Source organism: Harpegnathos saltator, unplaced genomic scaffold (genome assembly GCF_003227715.2).
Source record: "Harpegnathos saltator strain DR-91 unplaced genomic scaffold, Hsal_v8.6 scaffold275, whole genome shotgun sequence".
Classification (NCBI taxonomy): Eukaryota; Metazoa; Arthropoda; class Insecta; order Hymenoptera; family Formicidae; genus Harpegnathos; species Harpegnathos saltator.
In genome coordinates this window covers 576499-600388 of record NW_020230067.1, presented here as the reverse complement: position 1 = coordinate 600388, position 23890 = coordinate 576499, and the positions used below count along the sequence as shown (strand labels likewise).

Here is a 23890-nt window from a genome sequence, read left to right as displayed (position 1 = left end):
TTCGGATTTAACAGTTCGTAATACATAACACTTTCTTAATCCCATCAAATACATAGCAATACTTTTGAACTGTGAATATTACACCTCGAAATGGATGTTGCTGGTTAGCTTAGATCAACCCATGATTTTTTTCGTTTGGGATTATCGAAATAGATCCATTTTTCATCGTCAGTAACAATTCGATATAGAAACTCTTTATTTTTTGTCTGGCGATCAACGAAATGCAAACGTTCAATCTGTTCACGATGTAACATTTTCCGATAATTGATATGGGACCGGTTTTCCTCCTTTGTGAATCTTTCCTATATCATGTAAACGTTTAGTAAATCATTTTTAAAGCATTAAGAAACAATAGCTGTAATTGGGATGTCTTTGACAAAATTGACGTTAGTACCATCTCTTTCAAAACCCTCAAAATTAAATCACACTCTTAATACATATAAAACTACTCTTCATTGATTGTAGTATAGATGAATTTTCTACGAATGCACGGGACACGAATAATAGTGTCATACTTATGGTACCAATAATTTAGATTGTGCATGAATGACTTTCACAAGTAACTTTTAAGACATGCATTATTATCCGTATAACAACGATTGCTTCTTGAAGAATATTCTCTGTAAAATATTTGGCACAAGCTATACCTAAAGCTTAGTCAAATCGATAATTATACAGAAATCTTCTAATTACTCAGCTTTAAATTATTGCTAATTGATTACAAAATGAGAATTAGATGTGGAAATTGATCTTATTGTACAACAGAAAGTACAAAAAATACTTCCGTTTTACCGAGAATATATTCAACCTTCGATACTCTATCATAAATAATAAATCGTAATTTGAATCTATAAATTTTTATATACAGTCACATCAGTTCGCAAATAAGATGATCGTAAACACGTTTGCCTGCCATTATAAAGATTAACAAAGTCCGACTTTATATCACTTAGACGCTGGCAGTCATCAAGATAAACGGCAAACCGTTCTCGTCTATATTATTTTTTTCATTATTCGATATCCTGAACGAGTTTGACACGTTCCAATGCAGGAAGAATTATCATGGCAGCAGATACACGTAGAAAAATTATAAACATTCATTAATTAAAGTCTATATACAGATTTTCCTAACCGCTTAGAGATTATACTCTACGTCGAAATCATCAAAATATATTCTGCCGCGCGGATTAAAACGACCCGGCAGCCGGCGGATCCTCCACGATCGGGAATGATTTGCCAATGGCACAACGATCTTCGTAGTATCCATCGACTCTCAGTCTATAGTCAATATTGAGGATTCGGCGAGTTTCTTTGGAAGTTACCCTGCGCGCTCTGACTCTGCTGAAGTCCGGCCGGGCTTGGTCTACCTTGATCGCGGTACTGCGGCGGTCCCGGCGGGCCGCTGGATGGGCCCGGTGGCCCAGGCACCTTGCCGTAATTGCCCCTCGTCGAGCTCTGATAGCTGCCGTACGCGGAATCGTCGCTGCGCCTTGACACGTGGCCATACATGCTTTCTGGCCGTCTGGTGTTCGGTCCGCTGTCAGAACCGCTCGATAACGGCCCGTTTTGATGCTGATGCTGCTGCTGTTGTTGTTGCTGTTGCTGTTGCTGTTGCTGCTGCTGCTGCTGCTGCTGCTGCTGCGGCGGTGGCGGCGGTGGGTGGCTTTGCACTGAGGACTGACCGCCTTGTTGAGCGGACTGCTGCGAATTTTGGCTGCCCGGAGACGGTGCCGGCGCGCGGCCGTAGATGCTGGAGCCCGTGGACAATCCATAGATACCGTTCTCTCGCGTACTGAGACTCGTGGAGATGCCGCGGATGCCGTAGATGCTCTGTGTACATTGCTGCAGTTGGTTCTGCATGTTCTGATTGGTGCTGTTGTGGTTCTGCGAGGTCTGGCTAGGCGGACCACCGCCATTGCCGCCGCCGCCGCCAGTACCACCACCTGCTCCAGTCACGGGCTGGTTCTCGCGAGCCAGCCCGTTTTGGCAGCCGTTCTGACCACCCAGACGAATGGGATACAGACTCTGCGCCGGCACCAACGGCCCCGGCTTCGGGATCATCAAGCCGTCCCGCGGGCCTGACGTTGATTTCGCGTAGACGCTCTGCGAGCGGTTGAGATTGGCGCGCGTCAACGGCGGTGACTTGCAGTATAACGATTTGGTGCCGCCATAGATCGACTCGACGCGCTCCAATGCGGACGGAGGTGCGCTGTAGATCGACGAAGACGCGCCAGCGACCGGGCGGTAAGTCGCATATGCGCTGGGGAACTTGGGTCCGTTCGGTTTGTCGAGGTCGTCGTACGTGTCCTCGTCGGATCTCATGGACGAGTTATCGCCGTCGTCCATCTCGCGCGGGTCTTTGCTGCGTTTGGGACTCAGCACGTACTCGTGCAGTAAAGCTGCCACGGCGCCTCCCGACAATGGGCCCACCCAGTACACCCAGTGGTTGTCCCAGCGATTCATGACGAAGGCCGGACCTAGAGCGCGCGCTGGGTTCAAGAAGGGACTCTGAAAAATGCCGAGAGCGATGTTAGGTTGATGAACTCTTGAGAACAATTGACATCGACGATTTTTGGAAGGTACTTAAAAAGTCGTGGAATCAAAAATAATAGTCAAATTGTTGGGCGAATTGAAGAATTTTGTTATTTAAGATATACTTTCGATATTTGTGTGTGTGTGTGTTTGAAAATCGGACAATAAAGGAAGAGCGATTAGACCGGGAACTCGCGATGGAGAATTTAGTTGGCACTGCAAACAGAGCGAACTTGTACGATTTCGCTGATGTGAGCGAATCGACATTCAATGCGTGTAGAACGGTGGTTTCGGTATTTTTCGTTTTAGGACGCATTGTACACTCGTTCCGAAGCAGGTGGGTCCAGGATCAAGTTCTTTCTTTCATCTTCCTGCCCACCGTTCTCCGCGACCCCACCCTTCCTCCCGTTCAACGGCAGGTGCTCTTTAAAGATGTGGACGTCGGCCCGATTGGTAAGAGCTCGAGAGATGCTTTTGGACAGAGCGATTGCGCGAGAGAGAACATACACGGCGGAAGAAGAAAGCGCGCACAGTGCGTTGTTCCTTTATTTAGTCGCACGTTGGCAGAAGGAGAAATTCTTTTTTCCACATGTGACCATTCAACAAGAAAAAGAAATACACAAGAGAGAGGATTCTTTGTTCTAACTGAGAACAAAGGAAATTTCTCAATCCATAAAAATTTAATTATTTTGTAGCTTAGTTTTTGTAAGTCTCATTATATTATATTATGTTTGAGCTATATTATGTTTAGATTATATGAGATTACAAATATATTACGCGTGTGTATTTCAACAAATTTTAATTTTATAATTAATATCAATTTAATTTAATTTTAATATTAATATAATTAATATAATTAATAATAATTTTATTTCATTCAAGAAAATTTCATCATCCGAAAAATAATTCCGTACAATTGGTTGTATCATTCTTATAGTTCCCTGATCTTAGTGGTCTCTCTTGGCCGAAAGGTTACAAATGATCACTTTTGTAATCGAACTTACGGAAACGAGTGTAGCCGCTGTGTAAGCTGCGGCCAAAACGCCGGGAGCTTTTGTGGAGATCGCAGGTGGCAGTGATCTAGGTGAGTCCGCGGCGAAATGTGCTAACATGATAAGCACCGATAATGCTAACTCAATCAGCAGCCTCTCGATCGGGCCTCCTAGTCGGCCGGGGGATGTTAGGGTCTGCGTGTTCGAGGGTGTAGTTACTCTGAAAAAGAAAAAAAAACAATCTTCGATATATATTGTGCGGCAAAATTTTCAGTTATTTATCAGAATCTATCGTGACGTTTTCATATTTTTTTATAGTATCTTCATAAAGCGGATCAAAGCGCGATGAAAAAGAGAAGAAGAAATGACGAGAACTATTTTTCCTTTCGAAGAGGAAGGAGAAGGCTGGTCGATCACGCGGCGAAAATGATCGCATATGGTCTCCTGTATATGACAGTAACGTCAGTATGCGCAAGTTACACGACCGCGATATAATATACGATGATTTTCCCATTGAAGCATGCACCACACGAGAGCCGCACGCCACATAAAAACCCCCCGCGGCAAGTCGGTCCCAGCGGTGTAATGTTTATATTAGCCGGTGCATCCTCGGGCCCTTAAACGCGACCCCGATGTCTCTTTCTCTCTCTCTCTCTCTCTCTCTCTCTCTCTCCCCCTCTCTCTCTCCCCCTTTCTCTCTTTCTCTCTCGTGACGTTTCCCTGGCATAAAACTCCCGTCGATTTTCTCAGTCCATATAATCATACGGGGTCGCAGAGACGTGACCTGACGCTCGCGGTCATCTCCCGCGAGTGTTGGCTCGCTCATGTTTTGCACAAACTTGTCAAGTGTATTTATTAATATACTTTGGTCGTGAAAAATATATGTCACAGATGCACTGTTAAATACCGACACGTTGTAGTGTGACAAATATTTATTTTTAACCCCTTGACATACAATGACGAGTTAGGGTCGTCTATTCATTTCATGTGCCACTGTAGACTTGGACGAGTCTGACTCGTCAAAAGCTGTTTTCAGCGGACGCTGTGCAGTATATAAATAAACTATGTTGTACTTTACTCGTGCGTCGATTCTCGTTTGTTTATATAGTTCGAGATGCCCCACCCTCCCACCTTCTCAACAATTCCAGTAACAAAAAAGCGTCGACATATCAGAAGAAACACATTGAAAGTATTCGGTATAGCAGGGATCTCGCACGGTGAATGTCATACCAAACAATATTTGAGTTTAGTAAAGATTACACATCACTGTTTAGTTGAGCGAAATTAAATAGTATTTTTCGGACGCATCAAGTTACGTTTTATTTGTATGTCAAGGGATTAAGCAAGCGTGTGCGCTTTACTTCTCACTGTAAGGGCGCGATTATGATGAACTTCACGTAATAACGGGACGCAACGGGACGTGAAGTGACGTGACGTGAATTTGACGTTTGAGGTTATATTTGATATTACGATCACCGTAACGTGCCGTAATAATGAATTCTGCTGTGAGGCATTATCAATTTGTAAATTTAATTTTGGCCGGGTATTTGTATCTTCAACTGTGGAAGAAGAAATACGAACCATTGGTGTGAGAGACATTTTTCGAAGAAGAATTCAGTTTTGTGGCGGGCATAACCTGGCATAACGTTGATTGGCTGAAAGTGTCATATGAACAGTCCGACTTGACGGAACGCAATATCTAAACTTGACATTGGCAAGCTTCACGTCGCGTTAAGTTTCGATATTTCACGTCACGTTACGTAAAGTCGATCGTAACTAGCCGCATATAAAACAATGTGTTTTAGGTTTTGTGTCACTTAACTGTGTAAGCAATTTTCTCGAGAATTTGGATAAAAATTAACGTTTCCTCCGTCATCGCTTTGTTTATTCGCTTTTTATTTTTACACCTTTTAATCAACTGTTTATATTTATTCGATGATACCGATCCTGTCTCCCGATTCTGTTTCCTCTGTCCTTATTTTCGTAATAAACTCCATCGTCCGCACTATTTACATATGCATAGACTATTCAAGTGACTTTCTTGAAGTAAGATTCCTCGACTATAATGTTCACTATAAGTTTCAATGAAATTAGCATAATCGCGTCTCTCCCACGTCATTGTCTCAGGCGTATGATCAATGTCGAGGTCTGCGAGAAGGAAACGACCACGGCTTCGTAGAATCTTGATGTTTCATTTATCGTTTCGTTCATCGTCATAAAATAACTCGAGCAAACATGCGACAATTCATTAACGTCTCGTTAACGAATGATACGCAGTATTGTCAAAAGAATGCGATCTCTTTCGACTTCTCCCTCGGGGATATTTTCAAGTACAATTTAAATCTTAACGACAAATGTTCCTCATCTGCTTGCACAGTCTATCGTATCGTATCCTCGGAAATCGAGATCGTCGTTCCCGGAGCACCTTGCGCGCATAAGCGGCACCGTTTTTATGAGAGGCCAATTCGTCGAGTGCCATTTAAACCCCTGAAATTTCCACGGTGATACACCTGTGCGCTCCTCGTCGTTGTCGTCGCCCCTCCGCAACTTTGTCCCGCGTGTGTTATCCGCGCACACGATCGCGATTAATCTCGCCGCTAAATGCTGGCCTCGAGTTGCGATCCGCACCGCCTCTCGCATTCTTCCCCGTCATCGGGCACGGGAACACCCCGTCTCTCGACGTCGCGGCCATTGTCACTGCGTCTCTCGATGCAAATGACAATGCTCACCCTCTCTCCTTCGCTCCCTCCTTGCTGTCCTTTCTTGCATCGATGAGCGGGCACGTCGCGAGAAGAGAGAAAGAGGGGAATTGGTGAAATCAGAAATGCGGATCATGACCGCACAATCGGGATCAAGCACGGTCGCAAAAATAAGGAGGCGGGGAAGGGACGAGGGGTATTTTATTTACATGCGTGCCCCTACGTGATAAGCGGATTTTTACTTCTGCGGAAAAAGCGGCCGCGCTTTTTCCCACGTGAATATATGAACGTCATACGTCGCGATCGTGGCGCGCGAATGCGCCAGGACGATAACGGTGTATTTTTTTCCGTCTGACCCACGTAGGCCCCCTGAATGCGATCCTGAGAATCGAGAGGGAGACTTTACGCGGCTCGCCTGGATGTGCATAATGGAACAGCGCCTCATCCGCGTTTCAATTCATTTCGCGATTAACGCGGATCAAAGAGCGGACGGTCCTTTTCCTCCGGCGATTATACGAAGTGACGATAGTCGCGATGAATCGGTCCGCTCGAGGGAGCCTTTAATCTCCCGTATCGTTACTTGAGAAAAACTGCGCTTCACTTCACTCTCTTTTCCTCCTTTTCCTTCTCCTCCTCAAAGTTATTCTCGTCGGCTGAAGCAGCTTTCTCCCACCTGTCTTCCCGCGACATCGGTGCGACTCGTGATCTCATAATGCATCTTTTGCGTAACTCGGCGCGTTCGCGATATTACGACTGCGACCTTAAGAGCTCTCCAACTCGCAAAACAACCCTCGGGATGATCGAGTTAGTCAAGTCGACAAATTTTCAGTCACCTCAGCAGAAAGTGCTCACATCTCTTCGAGCCGATCGCGTGTTCGTAGGACGGACAGGAGTCCCACGTTTCAACGTTTCACGACAGCCATTCCATAGTCGTAACCGAGGATCGAGGATGATCTACGCAGACAGTCGTCCTGTCTCGTCTGGGGGGCCGATTCTGCATGTGACGCGACCATCGTCGGCTCTCGCATCCCGCGATATCTCACATGAAAGGCATGCGAGTGGCCGATTATGAGTAACAGCAGCAACAGCAGCAGCAGCAGCAGCAGCAGCAGTTTCGTGGGAGAAGTTCGGCGAGGTGGTTTCGAGGCGAGTCGTGTTCTCAGGGTTTGTCGGCGCGCGATGAAAGCGGCGTGGTCATCCAGGCGAGACAGAACGGTGGAAGGTTTAATCTTGCGTGCACTTGACTCGAGAGCGCAGCCAGTGTCCCGGCAACCTGTGCGCCGTTTTCGCGATTCACATGAGGGGCTGAGAGAAAGATAGACTGAGAGAGAGAGAGAGAGAGAGAGGGGGGGAGTGCGGGGTGCAAACTCCCGGGGCACGTCAGTGCGTCGTTTTAAATAAATTTCAATTCAAGAGGGAGAGCGCGAGGGAGTGGCACGAGGGTTTCGGGATATGTATCGCTCCGAATATCCACCCTTCGTCGCGATTAACGAGCTATTGATACCCCCTTCCGCGCGCTGAACCGCGCATCCCCTTCTCGTCGAGACACGATCAACCCCCCCCCCCCGGCGCTCTCTCTTGTCCACCCTCTGTCCGATCCTGGACACTCCAAACCGCTTCAGGATCCCCCGCCGCCCCGTACGAGGAATATCGCACATGTGACGAGTGTAGTAAACGCCGAAAGCTCAGAGGGCCCGGGAGATGATCGGCGAGAGCGTATCCGCTCCGATACCATTATAAAGTCTTGGCTATGGGAAAGTTCAGATGCCGTCGTTCATGGTCAGACCATGAAATTAGGACGTAGCGTGAACCGTAAAGTCGTTACTGGGGAGACGATGAAGGAGCACCTCGTCGATGGGATCTCGTCTCTCGTTGCGGGCGGAGGCGTGCGTTTGCGTAGTTTCCGTCTGCGGTTTTTATATTAAAATATCCGAGAGGTAAAAGTCCGTCTCTCTAAAGAGTAGCCCGGATTTTAAGGAAATGAAGAAACGAAAGAGGTGCTTTTAAGTAGCAGCACATAAATAAATGAGAGAATAATTCAAAAGATATGTACAGTCAGTCTTAGCGACAAGTATCCGACCGTCAACTACAAAACTATAAAAAATCCGCCTAGTCGTGGGAATGTACTCTTTTAATTTCCCGGAGTAAAACTTCACTCGGAACTTGAATGAAAATTCCCGCCGAGCGATAAGTTAGATGACACCGTCGTTGAGAATCGTGATAGTTGGTGTTTCATGCAAGCCTAGGGCGAATTCTAAGTCCATTTCTTCTTCATTTTTAATTTATCCTAATCTCAGTCGATCGAAGTGGAGATTTATCAGTGACGGCGGAGCACACCAGTCTTATTCTTTAATTTCAAACGAAAACATTCGCTTGACGATTCGTGACGGGAAAACCCGGCTTGTATAAATGAAAAGCCACTCTTCGGCTTCGGAGGGCTCAGGGGTTGTTCAACTTCGGAAGGGTCGCCTAAGGTCAGCCCACGAAATCTTCCCGAGTGGAATTTCACTGGAAGGAACTCAGTGGCGTCTTCCTCCGCCTTGGGAGGGTGCATTCTTACGACATCGAGGAAAATGTACGCACAAAACGCCGGTGTAGAAGTGGCAGTGGCAGCCGAATGCGTGTTGTATGTTCGTGGGAGCAATGCGTAAATGTCAAGAGTTCGAAATTATTGCTCGGCGACGTTATTATTGTCCGGTCAAGCCCTTATGCGTCGAACAGGCGGATCGTTCACTCAAATGTTCCCGTATCCGCGTGCTCCCGTACCTTTGCCGTATAACCTCACCTTACTACGACGCTCGAAGCTTCTGCCGACGTGCGACGCCCCCATACTCGCATTCCCTTATTCTCACCTTTGAGAAATCGGCGCGTCGTGACTGACCGAACAGGTACGGGGGCCGGTGATTTCGGGTTTCATCACTGTTTCTCTCTCTCTCTTTCTCTTCTCTTCGGAAGAGACGATCGATGCGGTTTCTTGCGCGAGGTGTGCGCCCGCCGAAACAAAGCGCAGGAATTCTTTGAGAGGAGAGTGAGGCAGAAGCAGCAGAAAGCAGGTCGCCCTACAATTCCGCCCTCCGCATTGTTTAGAGTTGAAAGGCAGAGGACAGGAAGCGCGCGTACGCCGATTCAAGTACGAGCAAATTCACCTACGCGCAACGCGCCCCTCGCTCTTGCTCTCGTTCTCTTTAGCAAATTACAACAGGATGTAATCTCGCGGTTGCGCTTGAGCCGTACAAATCAACGTATTATTATTATTATTACCATGTATCATTATTATTTCCACGACGTATCGATAGTTCGTCGGAAGACAGAGAGAGAGAGAGAGAGAGAGAGAGAGAGAGAGAGAGAGAAAGAGAGAGAGAGACGAAAAACCTATGATTATATATTCTTAATTTCGGAAAGATACAACATAGAAGGAGAACGTATTTTTGAGAGAAGAGCCAATGCTGAATAATAAGATAATTCAGCAGTATATCGAGGAGTTCGCCTTCATCCACCCGGACGACTAAAACGAACATATTATCCTCACCGTGACCGCGCAATTGCAAATGCGCACGGCATTTTAAATGCGAAACGAAGGAGAGGAAGTAGCATGGATTAAATGAAACCTTGGACAAAGCGGCGTACTACGCTGCGAGGTTGTAATACTGCGGAAGTGGTAGGGTCGAGGGATAATTGTCGGTATCCCTCAGGCAGCCGAAAGGGAGCGAATTGTGGGAGGGCAATGCGGTCATTAGCGAGAGCTCTTAAGTAATAATGCGAGTGACGCTCCTTCAAAACAATTCTTAGCGAGGTTTCTGCCGATAGAGCAAAAAGAGTAAGCTGCTTCTCGATAAAGAAGAAAAAGGAAAAAAAAAAAATACATAAAATAACAATTATAAAGTTACGTAGAATTATATTACAGAATTATAAAATTATACAAGATAACGGAATTACAGAATTTAACGAGAGGAGACGGAAAGTATTAAATTGGAATAAATCTCTAATGTCTCTGAATTCACCTCATCACCTAAGCTGCGCGAATAATCGTTAAAAGAAAGAGTGCGAGGCGATATTAAAGAGAGAGGTATGGTAGTAAGTGTGAGACATTAGACAATTAAAATGTCAAGTATCGGATGAACATAGACGACCGTCATCTAGGAACAGGCTGCGCGTAGATCCGACAGCGCAAGAATCCTATCGAGCTTTTAGACACGCGAAAGACCACGCAGCTGCCCGAGAGCGAAGAACGTGAGTCCTGTCCCTATACATAGATCCTATATAAATCGGCCAGTCGTGCCTTCTCGTACGAGGATACACGTGCCAGCCACATGTTGCACAAAAGGAATCCTCCGTGGTCCTTTTCGGGCGCCCTATAGCGTAAGTCGCCGTCACAAAGGAGTTTTAGGTCTCCATAAATGATTCTCCTTCGTCGGGGGCACCGAGGGGTCCGTCGACGCGGCAGATGTTCTGCGTTCTGCGGGCTCCCGAAGACGTCTATCTGCGCCGGACACGCTTAAGGATATAATACCGGTAGGATGAAGAAGAAAAGAGGGGGAAAGATAAAGAGAGTGCGGAAACACATCACGAACCCGCGCGCGATGTTCGACAGCTTCCTCGCGCTCCGGCGAAGCATGCGCTGCTGGACGTAATGTGCTCGTTAATTTCGGCACGAGCCGCGCGTAATACAATCCGATGATACGCTTAAACTGTCGGATCCCATGCTTAGGTCGCGCGAAAAGAAGAACGCTCGATCGGCCGAGGCCGGCTCATCCGGCTGAATTACGCGTCTCGTTCGCCTGGAGTTTGTCACTCGGGAATTATTTCCAGATGTCGGGAAAGGTGCCGAATGAGGAGGCGAATGGCCCCATGATTTTCCTCTTCACCATATAAGCATAGGTTTTTACCTTATACGAGTATAGAATCTTGGATAGATTCGCAGGGACGGGGGAGGAGAGAAATCGAGGCGAAGCTCGACATCGGGGAGAAACGGAAGAGGAGGAAAGTCGTGAAGCGAAATAGGATCGATTTCGAGACGAGATTCTATTATTACCGTCGTCCGATATCTTAAAATAGCGCGTGTACACTAGCAAGCACGGGGCCGTGTCACGAAGCTAATTTTGTAGTACAAAACCCGGTGCATGTATGCATCCAATCCAAGCCACCCCACGGGCGAGGAATGGAAGGAAGGTTCTTGAAAACGAACACGTGGTTGCGACCATCTGTTGGCATCCTACACTCCGCTCGCTACCTAACCCGAACCGGCCCGTTTAACAGTGGAAGTTCTTTCCTTTTATTTACGGTATTCGCCGATGTTGGCGGATCTTACAATGGGGTTTACGGTTTTGCGATCCGAAAGCAATACATCGTTTGACGCGCGCGTATATTTCGGGACAAGATCCCGAATGTCCAGAGTTATTTCGAGAGGAAGTAATCGACACGAGTGCGACATAAAAATTAATACAGTTGAGATTACGAGGAAATTACAGGATGCGCGGAATATACGCGGGCATCGAGCAACAGTGTGGATCAGGCAAGAATAATTGTCTGAGCGGAGTCAACTGTCAGTTTCGTAGATCTGCGCGCATGCATAACCATTGTCACGGTATAATTTCACCGCGCTATCCTGCGGAGAGGTTCCCGTGAAATATATTAAGCGTCTAAAAGAGCAGAGTGTAATTTCCTCCCGCAATGCGCGGCTCTCACCGTACCACTAAGTTTGTTCTTTCCAAGCACGCCGAGAGCTCTCAGAGAGTTTTGCTTAGTCTGCGAACGGTGGCACATACTAGAAGGCACAAAGCATCTCTCTTCACACCCGCCTCATATACAAACGGATAACGGGTTCTTCCCGGAGGATTCGGCAGGCATCTTCCTATAAGTCACACGCGGACGTTTCCGTTCTCCGTCTCGATAACGCGAGAGGTATTGAGAGGAGAAGTTCACAGAGGGCTGTGCGTGCAAAACAATTCCTGATCAATCGTAAATAACGATGAAATATTATCGACATTTCAAACACTGTCTTCGGCTCGACCTACAACTGTCACGTGACGTGCGAACGTCGCCTCCCGTCTGCAGTTCGTTTCCGTTAAGTTTACTTCTTCGGGGAGATCGCCTGGGTGGTACCGCTCGGTAGTGCATCGTAGAAGTACGCGGCACACTCGTGTCATCTACACGATGTGTCGAGCGAGGGTCACGAAGAACGCCCGCTCGTTAAAAGGCCTTTCGGCCAGGTAAAAGCATTCCTGCGCGCTGAGAAAGATCGCGTCTACCTGACCCACCTGGCTCTCTCGCGCCAGGCTTTTCGGCCTGTTCTCTCCCCGGTCTCTGGCTACATACGTACGTCACGTAACAGACGCGTGCATCGCGAGATTACGGAAAATTATCCGCGCTTTGTCGCGCTGAAGCCCTCGTGTCGAGTTCGCCCTGTGCTCAGCGCATTTAAGCCGCGCTATTCTTGTCGGAATTGTACCGGTCGTAGACCGGTAAATTGTTTCCGACGACGTCTCGTTACGTGCGATCAATTCTTTACCGTATTAAATATAACGCTTCCTGCGCGCGTCCACCGGAACGCGCAATCAAGCCCAATTTGCGCGATAATTAGCGCAATATCGCGACGAATGGACGATGGACTCATGAAATGTTGGAAGCGCCATATTTTTGCGTGCTTTCGGGCGGCTACTCTTCGAATTTCTATCCGAAAAATTTCTGTCTGTCAAACGACATCACGGGGTAACGCGTAATGAAGAAGCCAGGGGAAATTCGTTATTATGGAAAATCTAAGTGAATCGCGTACACATCGCGGAAATCACGTCAGCAGGGAGCGAAATACATAAGTCATCGGCAGGCTCGCGGGAGAATCGATCTGTCAGTATAAATCGGCTCACTGTTGGAAGAAACGCGGATTAAGAACTCAATATCCGGGACCTTTCGGGCAGACGCGAATATTGCGTTTTCACCGCTAAATCTTGCCGTATAAATCACGCGTTTCCTTCATCGCGGGATATCCTCGCGAGCTGAAAGACGGACTTACATCCGTGCGGCTGTCGTCTTTGCGCAAACGTTCCTCGATCCCCGCTGAAGGCTGCTTTCACGCGAGATGCAGATACACGCTTGACGCGGTGCGGGACGTTGAAATAACGTCCCGCACCGCATGAATGTACATCGTGCGGATATGTGTGTGTAAAAAAGAAAGAGAGAGAGAGAGAGAGAGAGAGAGAGAGAGAGAGAGAGAGAGAGACGGCTCGTTAGCTTCAGACGCATAGCTTCGACGAGCAAGGCAGCTAGAGCACAAGACCGGAGCACACCGCTCGTAGATCCTGGTGCGTTCGAGGCACGAAACGTGCGGCGAAGCTGTTTTCGTTCGCCGATGAACATCCGGTTCGCCACGCGCACTGCGTGTGTCTTGCCTGACGTCACAACACACCTGCCACCTCACAGCTGTTTCCTCGATTCAGTGGTAGTAGTGGCGGCGGCGGCGGCGGCGGCGGTGGTAAGTTCCTTGACAAATGGGCGCAACCTGAAGCACCGTTTCCCTCCTGTGCGTCCGTTTCCCTCGATTTTCAAAAAAAAAGGAAGCGTGCGATTGATCCGGCCATATCTTGCGGGTCAGTTGAGACTGTAGACTCGACCGCGAAGAAATCTCGAGAAATCCGGCGGTCGTGACTTCAGCGATAAGTTCGTCGATGAACTCCGAAGCCGTCTTTCCGTCGGGAGATTTGACATGAGGCTTGCGAGTTAGTCGAGTAATTTTGTACAACTGAGTGTCCGAGGAAAAATCTGAGAAGCGGACTAGAATGAGGCGAGCGAGACGTTTCGATAAATATGTGATTCCTTATTTTTCTCTGCTAATTATATTTCAAAAAGGGAAAATCGACGAGGCTCGACGTTTTATTATAATTAAAAAAGCGTCGACTTCACACTGCTCGCCGAAGAATCTATCGTTGGGATTATCGCGCCCTCGGGATTTCCTCGAGTTACTTTCATCCGAGCTCGTTACGAAGCTGATGACTTCTTGGGACACAGCTCGAACGACTTTTATCTTTCTGCACGGTTGCGCGACTTTTATCGGCTACGGTGAGGGTCACATTTTCCGTGAACGCGAATTTCCTGCCGACCCCGGAATTTTCGGGCTGGAATTATTCGAGCGGATTTGCTTTGCAAAGATTACGGACATAAGCCGAACTTTATTGGCGGCGTCGAAGTTTCAACGGAAGTAGGTCTACCTTCCGATGGAGATTGGAACCTACCGACTGCCGAGAGGGGGAAAATGGAGCCTGAAAGGACGTCGTATATATCGGCATCGTGCGCGTTTACCTGGGGCACGTGTCCCGTCACTTCAATGGTCTAATCTCCGATGTGTCGAATAAAAGGCGATCGGAATGAGAAACAGCACTCGTTGTGACGTACGAATGGAATTCGAAGTGTTCGAAGTTTTTCCGCAATCGACAAAGTGAAACATCGTACACATAGTAAGTACATTATACGCGGGAAAAGAATTGGTTGGGTATCAACGCGACAATGACACAATAGAATTTCTGCTTCTTATGAAGCAGAAAAATCCAGCCCTTAAGAACCAGAAATTCTGTCTCTTTCAATTAAGACGCATTTAGTCATTGTCATATTAATTCAAGTACTCTTTTTTCTTTGTTTACGTGCTGCGAAATTTATTTTTAAGAGCTCGGCTCCCGGCTATAACATTGTTCACAGCTTTTTATACAATTCGCAAATAAAAAAAAGATATAAAAAGATACAAAATTAATTCTGTCGCCATAGAGCAGATTTTAAGCTACAATGAAAAGAAAACTTGGATGGAGCGATCTTTGTGCGCGGTATCGATAGAGTCATTGTTGCTTATCTCTATTGCACCTCCCTCTTTAAAATATGAATGCAGGAGACGCGCCCAGTTTGCTAAAAGTGATGTAGGCGCAGAACTACATCTCGACGCGTAAGCGAGACGATTCTTAGAAAAAAAAAAAAAAGAGAAAAAAACACATCACGTCACCCTTTTTATCATTCTCGCGCGAAGAAAAAAAGGTCGCTCCCTAGCCGACGCGATAATGGAAGAATCCTGTAAGTGCGCGTAATGAAGAGGTGACAGTAAATTCTTCACGGATAGTTAAACTCGCGGCTCCTGCCGCTTCTACCATCTTTCTCGCACTATCCCTGCTACCCCGCCGCTGCGACCCGGCTTGGCTCACTTTGGGGTTTATCGGGTGGTTTTTATATTTATTACCAAGCGTACGCGCGGGCGCGGTCGGCACTGAGAACGATCCCGGATAAGAACAAGGACGATAGGGGTGCCGAAACCAACCCCTAGGTTCCCCGACGATCCCACCCTCCTGGGTTCCCCTTTCACCCCCTTGCCTTGTTCCTCCCAGAGAACGACACGACGCGTGTTTTACACCCGTCGTCGTTATCCGACGGAGTTGCAACAGATGCAAGTGCACTCTTCGACATTACTTTCTCTCTCTCTCTCTCTCTCTCTCCCCCCCTCTCTTTCTCTCTCGATCTCACGCCCCGGCTTTTTTTCTGTACCAGGTTCGACGGTATTCCCCTGAGACATCTCGGGAAGGGCCCCGCTGACCGTTCGGTTAACTAGAGTATTGTTCGATTATTATTTCGGTACATATCGCGCACTTGTTACCTCTTTGTGCGGTCATATGGCAGTCGGAGGGTGAGCGGACGAGTGTCATGCGAGATGGAAGACGTGGCGAGACAGACAGAAGACGCGATGTCGCGCTTCGTAGCGCCGAAATCGATACTACAACAAACTATAAGCTCCGTTCATCCTACCATCAATTCTAGATCATAGCTTTATCGAGTGACATTGTTTTATCAAGGCAACGGACTTTAAAAGTAGATTCTACCGTCTACGTGCTCCGCAGGATAACACCACCTGCACCGCACGACACGGGGGTAAAGCCAAATTTGGCGAAGCACGCATCAGGCGAAAAGGCTCGGAGAAGACGAAGAAGGCGACGAAAGGACGCGACGAACGCGGTGGAAGCGGCGCAGCGAAGAAGAGAACGAAAAAGAAAGAACGGACAATGATCTCCATCGTAACGCAACGCCGGGAACATCTGCTCGGCAGACGAGACGTGCGCGCGTTCCTCGGGTCGTGTCTTGCGGCGTGTCCTCCTTCACCGGGCCGATCTCCTCCCGATCGTACCGTGTTATGCCGTGCCGTGAAACTTGTCCCACCTCGGCATGCATAGGTATTCATTATCCTCGTCGTTCGGCGCCCGGCTTGCTCCTCTTTCCGCGCGATCTTTTTTGGTCCACGGGGAACATCTGCGGCAGCTGCGAGGCGGTGGACCGCCGCAGGACTCGTACCGAGTACGAGGCAGGTGCTCACCTTCCGAGGTTCTCCCTCGCCTGCCAATTACGCGTGCCTCTTTCTGCCTCCCCCACTGCCTCTCTGCATCTCCTTCTCCTCCTCGCTCCTCATCCTTTTGCTTCGCTTCTTGGTCCTCTTCTTTCCTTCAATGTTCTCCTATGTCCCTTTGTCGCTCCGTCTTGTTCCCTCCAACTCGGTACAGGTCTTTCGCGGCGCGCTGCTTCTTTGCTCTCTCTCTCTCTCTCTCTCTCTCTCTCTCTCTCTCTCTCTCTCTCTCTCTCGTCTGCTTCTTTCGTTATCCATCCTGCCACGCTCCCCTTTTTTCATCCTTTCCTCTTCTCGGCCCCTTCGCCACCTTCTACCGGCCAGCTTCGATCTCTCCTGCATGTCTCCCGTTGCCCTCGTGCCAACTTCTTGCATTCCTCCGAGCGTTTTAGCATGCTCCACCTTTCCTTCTCAATTATTGAGAAGCGGAATTCACTGCGCGCACGAGATAACACTCGCTGCCGGGGTTTTCCATTTTCTTTTCCTCGTTTCCTTTTCCTCTTTGATAAAATTGCAACAACATCCGACACGATTGTTCGTTGCAACGAGAAAATACCCGCGCCTGACAATAATGTCTCCCCATCAACACGTTGTCTTACGACCTCGATCGATCTTCCTCGTCGCGCGTGCACCTCGCGCCAACTTGTTGCGTTCCTCCGGGCGTTTTATAGCGCGAGCGCGCGCCTCCGCCTTTCTCGTTTAATTACCGTGAAAGGAGAAACGAGCATATAAATATTACTCCACCGCTTTCCCAATAAGAGAACCGACGCTCGACTGCTCGACTATATTACAACGTCATATCGCGCGCTTTCCTCCAGCCGAATGTCTCTTTTTAAATTAAACGGCTGTAAAATATGGCGCGATTATATTTCAGACACTCTCTTGCATCTCCCTCTCCCTCCTTCCACCCCTTCCTCCTGCCGCTCTTCTGCTTTCTTCGTCTCTCGTCTCGTGACTTCGCTCTCTCACTTTATCTCACGTTCCTCTTTCTTTCTAGGCTCTCTCTCTCTCTCTCTCCCTCCCCCCTCCTCTGTTTTTCAGCTGCCGCTCCGAAGAACGGCTTGTTCGCGTGCGCTCTCTTCCGAACGACGCGCCGCTCTTTGGTCCGGCGCGCAGCTTCCTTCTTTTATTTTTTTTTCTCGCCCTTCGAGATGGAAGCCGTCTGCCCACGGGCGAGATAGGGGCACGTGCACCGCCTTGCATGCATCGAGGGCGATTTGGAAATGGCTCGGAGAGAGATGTATGCGCTTACGTGGGTCGTAACATTTCCGAGGTGAATTAGGATATCCGTATTTCAGAGCTTGCGGGGAAGTTGCACACGCGCGGTTTCACGAAAAACAAGAAGCGAAGGAAAATACGTGAGCGATCGTTGGTGAGTCGCAAAGACAGCTTTTCGCTCGCGCGCCTCGCTTGTAGAAATGCGTTTTCCGGGTTGAAAACGCATTAGATACGAGAACGCGCCGCCAATACGCGCAAACTTTGTAACTCGCGACAAAAACATACAATACATTCGGTGATGGTTAATTGCGTCGGTGCGTGGGCGAGCATATACACACGCACACGCATACGCACACGCACACGTGTGTATATTGCAAGAAGAAGTCTTATCGAACTCCGAACTCCATAATGCATCGGTATCTCGCAAGTTTGCATAAGGAGTGTGAAACCGTATACGATACCGTGTACGCTTGATAGGGCATACGCTGTTTGCGTTACGCGATACAGCGCGTATCATGTTTAGCGAACTTATCTACGGTTATGCTTGCGAGATGCGCCCTAGGTTTTCCTACAGCGTAAGGGATCGGAGACCGAGATCTTCTAGATCGTTTTTCAGAACGGAGGAAAATCGTCTGATCGATCTGTCGCTTCGATCTCTTCGAGGTAAGAGGGGACTCGTCGGAAAGGAATCCTTTTTTATCGCCGCTATTCGTAGTTATCTGTACGCGGAGAAAGAAACTCGGGGTTGGGTGTGGGGCTGGATTCTCAATATCCGTCTAGACAGACGGAATTCCATCAATCTTCCGTTGGCATATTCGACCAGACGAAAACTCGATTATAGAAACGGAAAAATTCCTGTAGGAGATTTCTATTCAGTCCATTTTTTATTCTCAGTTGTGTCAACCAAGTTTTAACTCGGCAGTCGAATGTCCGGACAGACGGATTTCTGCACTCGCGATAACAGTGACGTCCTTACTTTTCAACGAGCTTTCGTTTGATCCCCATTCCGTCGCACCAATTGAGATCCTCTTTCCCTGTGAAGCTCAACATTGTAAATCCCCATTAACGCGCGACATTGCTCGCACTAATTGACGCATCTTCTGCGAATCCACGTAGTAGTTTTACGAAACTTGCACGGGCAAATTTTTTCTGGCCAAAAGATAATTGTCGATTATGCGCGTGCGTCTCGTTCGCGTTGGGCCCGGGCAAATCTCGCCAAGGAGGAAGTGAGAAATTACCGAAGGAAACGTTCGTTTCGCTCATCGTCATGCGTGACTGACGCGAAATAGAAATCACGCTGGATATTATTTACGCTGCTTCCGAAACTTGCCCGGGCCCGCCAACAACCGCACGAACACTTCGAAGAAAACCCGACTCGGCTTTGGACGGGCCACATGCCTTCCTGGTTCTCCTATCTAGCAGCTGTCCTCACGAAGCAGTGTATCTCATTCTGCCCTTAATACCGCGGAGCACCAAGAACTCACGCTACTTTACGCATCGGACGATTGCAAGACCGCCTATCTCGTGTTGCTGTTACAAAATCGCTGACTGAAAATTGCTAAAGCACACACTGCTCATTTTCTCATCTGGCTGCATTCGCAATCGACTGTTCGCATCGAAACGACTCGTTTATTACTCGCTCGATGAACCATAATAATTTTAGATTCGCTACAATAATTTTGAACTTTTTCAAAAAGCTTCACAGCATGTATTTTAATTATTTTCTGAGATTCATAGATATACACACACACACACACACACACGCGCAGGTGATCGGTGGCAAAGTAAACGGTTAAAGCAACGCGTTTCTCTTCGATGTGCTCTGCAAGAGACAAAAACCGCCAAACCGGTCAGACGATTTTGTCTTCGTTCTGAAATCCATCGGATTGTAAAGTGTTGCAACCTCTTACCGTCTACCGTAACCGTGACGGGCTTGCAATGACGGTGCAACTTTCTTCCGAGACTTATAGCGGTTAACACTGTGAAGCTGGAGAAATTAAATTTATACCGATCTTTGCAAGTTCTTCGCGGAGAAGAGAGTTGCGTAATTGTTGCGATAAATTCTCGTGTTCTCTCTCTCCCTCTCTCTCCCTCTCCCTCTCCCTCTCTCTCTCTCTCTCTCTCTCTCTCTCTCTCTCTCTCTCCCTCCCTCTTTCTGAGAAAAGGAAAAAGAGAACGCACGCGATCAACAGTGCGCTCGATATCTTCAATTACTTCGCTAATAACTCAACAAACGATCGCGAAGTGATGAAGATTGTACTCTGTCTCGTGCCGGTATCCCCGCGATATTCTTCAGCATGCGCTTAATTAACGATCGCTGACAGCCGCGAACGTTCTTATGCAACGCAGGTCGCGCAGCGAAATAAGAGCTACGCTTCATTTCTCAAAGGCGATAAATCGAACATAACACTCACCCATAAAGCATCGCCACCCCAGCTATGCCGCCGCCACATTGCGCCGCTATATAGAGCACCGCGCGAAGCGGAGAGATCCGTCTGCACAAAGCAAACGACACGGAGACCGCTGGATTCACGTGTCCACCTGCGTGCAAAAGGATTTCCGTATAAAGAACAGGGAAACATCAAAGGGACAAGACGGACGGAGATCGCGCGATCCTTTCTTCTCTTTCTTTTTTCTTTTTTTTTTAGGCACGTATGCCACACCGTTCTATCAAGCCACCTTCTCTTCGAGCGGGTTTTTCCCCAACGTTCGTTTCGTGAAAAATTCACGAGCTCAGGCATCAGACGTTTTTTTCCGAGCGACGACTTTTGTTTTCGTGCTAGTTTCACTCTGTCGCTTAAATTGTCAAATTAATCGGCCCGTTACAAGCCCGTCCGCGAAGGCGATCGATCGATTCCCCGTGACGGTGAGCAATCGCGAATTACGTGACTGTCCGATGAACTGCACAACGAGTTTCAGTTGGCGTTCGTTCGTTGCAAAGCGAGAGTGAATAACGTAGGAACGCAATCCGCGGGTTTCCGCGGTACAAAAAGCGACGCGGTAACAGCAGCAGCCTTGGCGCGCCTAAGCGCGATCACGATTTTCAAGCGTGTGCGTAGCGCGTTGAAAATCTCGCGGTAGCCCCAATAATATAAGCGTTGAGGCGATTATGCGCGCCGGGGCTGCAAGTTTGCGCATACATCGCATAACGCGCCTCGTGCATGTCGCTGGAACGTACTCCGAGAATGGCCACATGCGTTCCGACAGGCACGCACACGCAGCGCTTAATATCATCCGGATCGGCCGGCGTAATCAGTTAACTAGTCAATCGAGAGAAATCGCGAGGGCCCCGCTGACGAACGATACGACACACACAAAAGAAGGAACAGAACCATTGACGCAACGAGACTTCGTTACTTCGAGCAGCTCGCGACCCTTCGCTTAATTATTCCCTTGGCTGCTTTGTAGGAGACGCAGCCACGAGCGTCGCAGTCACGATCGGTAACGTAAGCTGAAGTCAAGTGAAGTCACGTTTACTGACACTGCACGCAATCGCATTCGGAGTGCGTCTGTCTGTCTGCGAATGCCCGCGAAGGGGACCGGCTATCGTTTATGATGTAATATTTACGCTCGAGTGTTTTCAACGTCGCAGTCGTTGACTGAGAAACGCTTCTCTTCTGGTCTGCTTGGCAGTACCAGCTGTCAAAAAGATAACTCGGGTTCGCGATTGTTCGATATAAATTATAGAGATTTATAACGATGCATCTTATGTTTTTAATTTTAACGTTGAATGAAACTAAAAAAGTTAATTATTTTCTCCTCGCATCATTTATTCCTCTCTTTCGAAAATGCTGACCCTTTCGACCGCCCCGATTAAAATAGATCGTTAATAGTCGGTATTAATCACACGATATCGGTCGACATGAATTTCGATCCGTCTCTTTCTACGCGGACAGAAGAAAACAACAAGGGATCGGTGAAATTGAGACAAAATCGAGCGACTCGTCGAGAGACTTGCTGCTGCGCAAAAATCGCAAAAAAAACATCGTCTCGGACAGAATTCGCGCGCCTCCATTTAAGCAGGACATTACGCAGCAAGACGTTCCACATAACATCTCTCTCTCTCTCTCTCTCTCTTTCTCGCTGTTACAAATTGGACCAATTGAAAATTACGATGATAACAGTATTCTCACCGCTGACATGGCTGAAGATGAGAGAGATCGCGGCGATGGCAAAGCCAGAGGCCACCGCGGTAGCTAACACGGAGAGTCCGCTTCCGGATACGGCGGAGGCCGCGGCCGCGCCGGATACCACCAGGCTGAAGAGGAAAGTAGCGAAGCACTCAACAGCTACCGCACGCCACAGCTCCAGACTGCGAGCTTCGATGGACATCGGTGCCTTCCTCTCGACGACGTCGGCATTGTTCTCCCGGAGGGCCGACAGCCTCGTCAGGATGGTGACGATGTGTGCATCCACCTCGCGCGACAACGATTCGGTCGTCATGTTTCGCTTTTGTTGCTCTCTTCTTCAAGTATGCAAATCACTATATGTTTTCGAACGTCCAAACTGTCTTCGCCTCCCTCGCCTCAAAACATGTTCTCTGCGCTCGAGGATGCAACTTTTCGGCACGTCGCCGGACACCTCGTGTCGCACTTCGTCTTTAATATCTCAGTTACGATCACTGATCTCGGTTGACTTGTCTCCCGCCTTATTGACTGCGACTCTTGCATAGAAAATCGTAGTCTTTTCTCTCGAGTCTCTCGGTGCCTCGGTGATACATTCGTATGTGTCCCCGTATTGTGGTCCCGTCGGTCTTCTTGACAGCGAATGCGAAGACGTGAACGCCGTCGGTCGCACCGAAGCGCAGGGGAAGCACCCGATGTTGCCGTACCGGCAACGCGCTCACGAGTGTCAAGCCAACCCACCGGCGAACAAGTGGGCCCCGCAGAGCGCCTCCACCATCGCCAACACCCCTCTCTTCGATTATTATGCCCTGCGTGCTGCACACATATGTGCAGCCTGCAGTCGGACATCAGCCGACCACTAACCAACCACTATCACCACCACTACCACTGCCGACTGCTCTGACACCGACGCCACCGCGCGAGTATTTCTAACTTTGACCCCTGTACGGTCTCCTGTTTCCTTCTTCCCCGTATCTTTTTCTACAACACAGCGTTGCGACACAGCGGTGGTCGTAATTCTTAGGATACCGCTAGGGCTTTGATAACCGAGCTAAAGTATGCGTGGAACGTAGAGTTGCATGCGAAGCTAATTGTAACGTAGGAGAGAGAGAGAGAGAAAGAGAGAGAGAGAGAGAGAGAGAGAGAGAGAGAGAGAGTTTTTTAGAGGGTTTTTTTAGAGAAACATAGTACAAATATCCACAGTTATCTATTAATTCGTCAGGGTAAATTTGAAATATTTCACTCCAAAATTATTATTGCAAGAGAATCTTAAACGATAGACATATTTAGGATATGGGGAAGTAGCGCTGTGTGAGTAGACGCCGTGCTGTGTAAAAAAATGAACGGAACGTTCTAACAGAAACTATTAAGAATAGCATTACGCATATTACCTTTAATTAAGGTACTTAAGTTCAACTGCGCGTATTCACGCGCGCGTCAATGCGCACGTTAGAACAGAGGAAATGATAAAAATAAACTAAATAAATACCCCGCCATACTTAACCGTGGTGGGTCTTATTCCCACGAGTTCAAAGAGCGCTGTAATGTCCACGTTCCCACAAAAAAGGGATGTATGCACGTCGGGACATGAACAACGAGCATAATGGCGTCCATTTAGATCAACTTTGCCGGGAATGTCGGACGTCGTGATGATGATGATGGTGTCGGTGGTGGTGGTGGTGGTGGACAACACCCTGGTGCTGCGTGTTCTCTACGAATTTGCATTCCCGACACCGATTTTTCGTAGACTCGTGTCAAGCGCGCGCGATCGACAAAGTCGACAATGCGCGTCGCGTCACGTCGCGGCGATCCGCTTCGCTTCGTCGCGGAGGAAAGTCGTGCGAATTCGACCATCCATGTAAGATGTTCCGCGTTCCTGCTGCAAAAATACATACGATAAACCGGTTTATGTCGGTTCTTGTATTCTGACATAGAGATGCAAATCTTCGAGGGATTGTGCCGATG

At 48.2% G+C, this 23890-nt stretch overlaps 1 protein-coding gene across 1 annotated transcript; it reads right to left on the bottom strand.

Annotated features, from left to right (window-relative positions):
• Positions 1 to 727: 727 nt before the first annotated feature.
• On the bottom strand, positions 728 to 22914 carry bib (MIP channel family protein big brain). Its single transcript, XM_011137774.3, has 4 exons — positions 21935 to 22914; positions 20216 to 20342; positions 3537 to 3744; positions 728 to 2508 (listed from the first exon to the last, which is right to left on the bottom strand). Exons 1-4 carry the CDS (start codon positions 22242 to 22244, stop codon positions 1285 to 1287), a joined length of 1869 nt encoding a protein of 622 aa, XP_011136076.1. The 5' UTR covers positions 22245 to 22914; the 3' UTR covers positions 728 to 1284.
• Between the last annotated feature and the right edge of the window lie 976 nt (positions 22915 to 23890).

Coding starts and splice junctions, on each gene's coding strand:
- bib (XM_011137774.3), bottom strand. CDS start 22,244: ATGACGACCGAATCGTTGTCGCGCGAGGTGGATGCACACATCGTCACC. Junction 20,343..21,934: donor CATCTTCAGCCATGTCAGCG/GTGAGAATACTG, acceptor TTTTGCACGCAG/GTGGACACGTGAATCCAGCG. Junction 2,509..3,536: donor CAGCGGCTACACTCGTTTCC/GTAAGTTCGATT, acceptor GGCATTTTTCAG/AGTCCCTTCTTGAACCCAGC.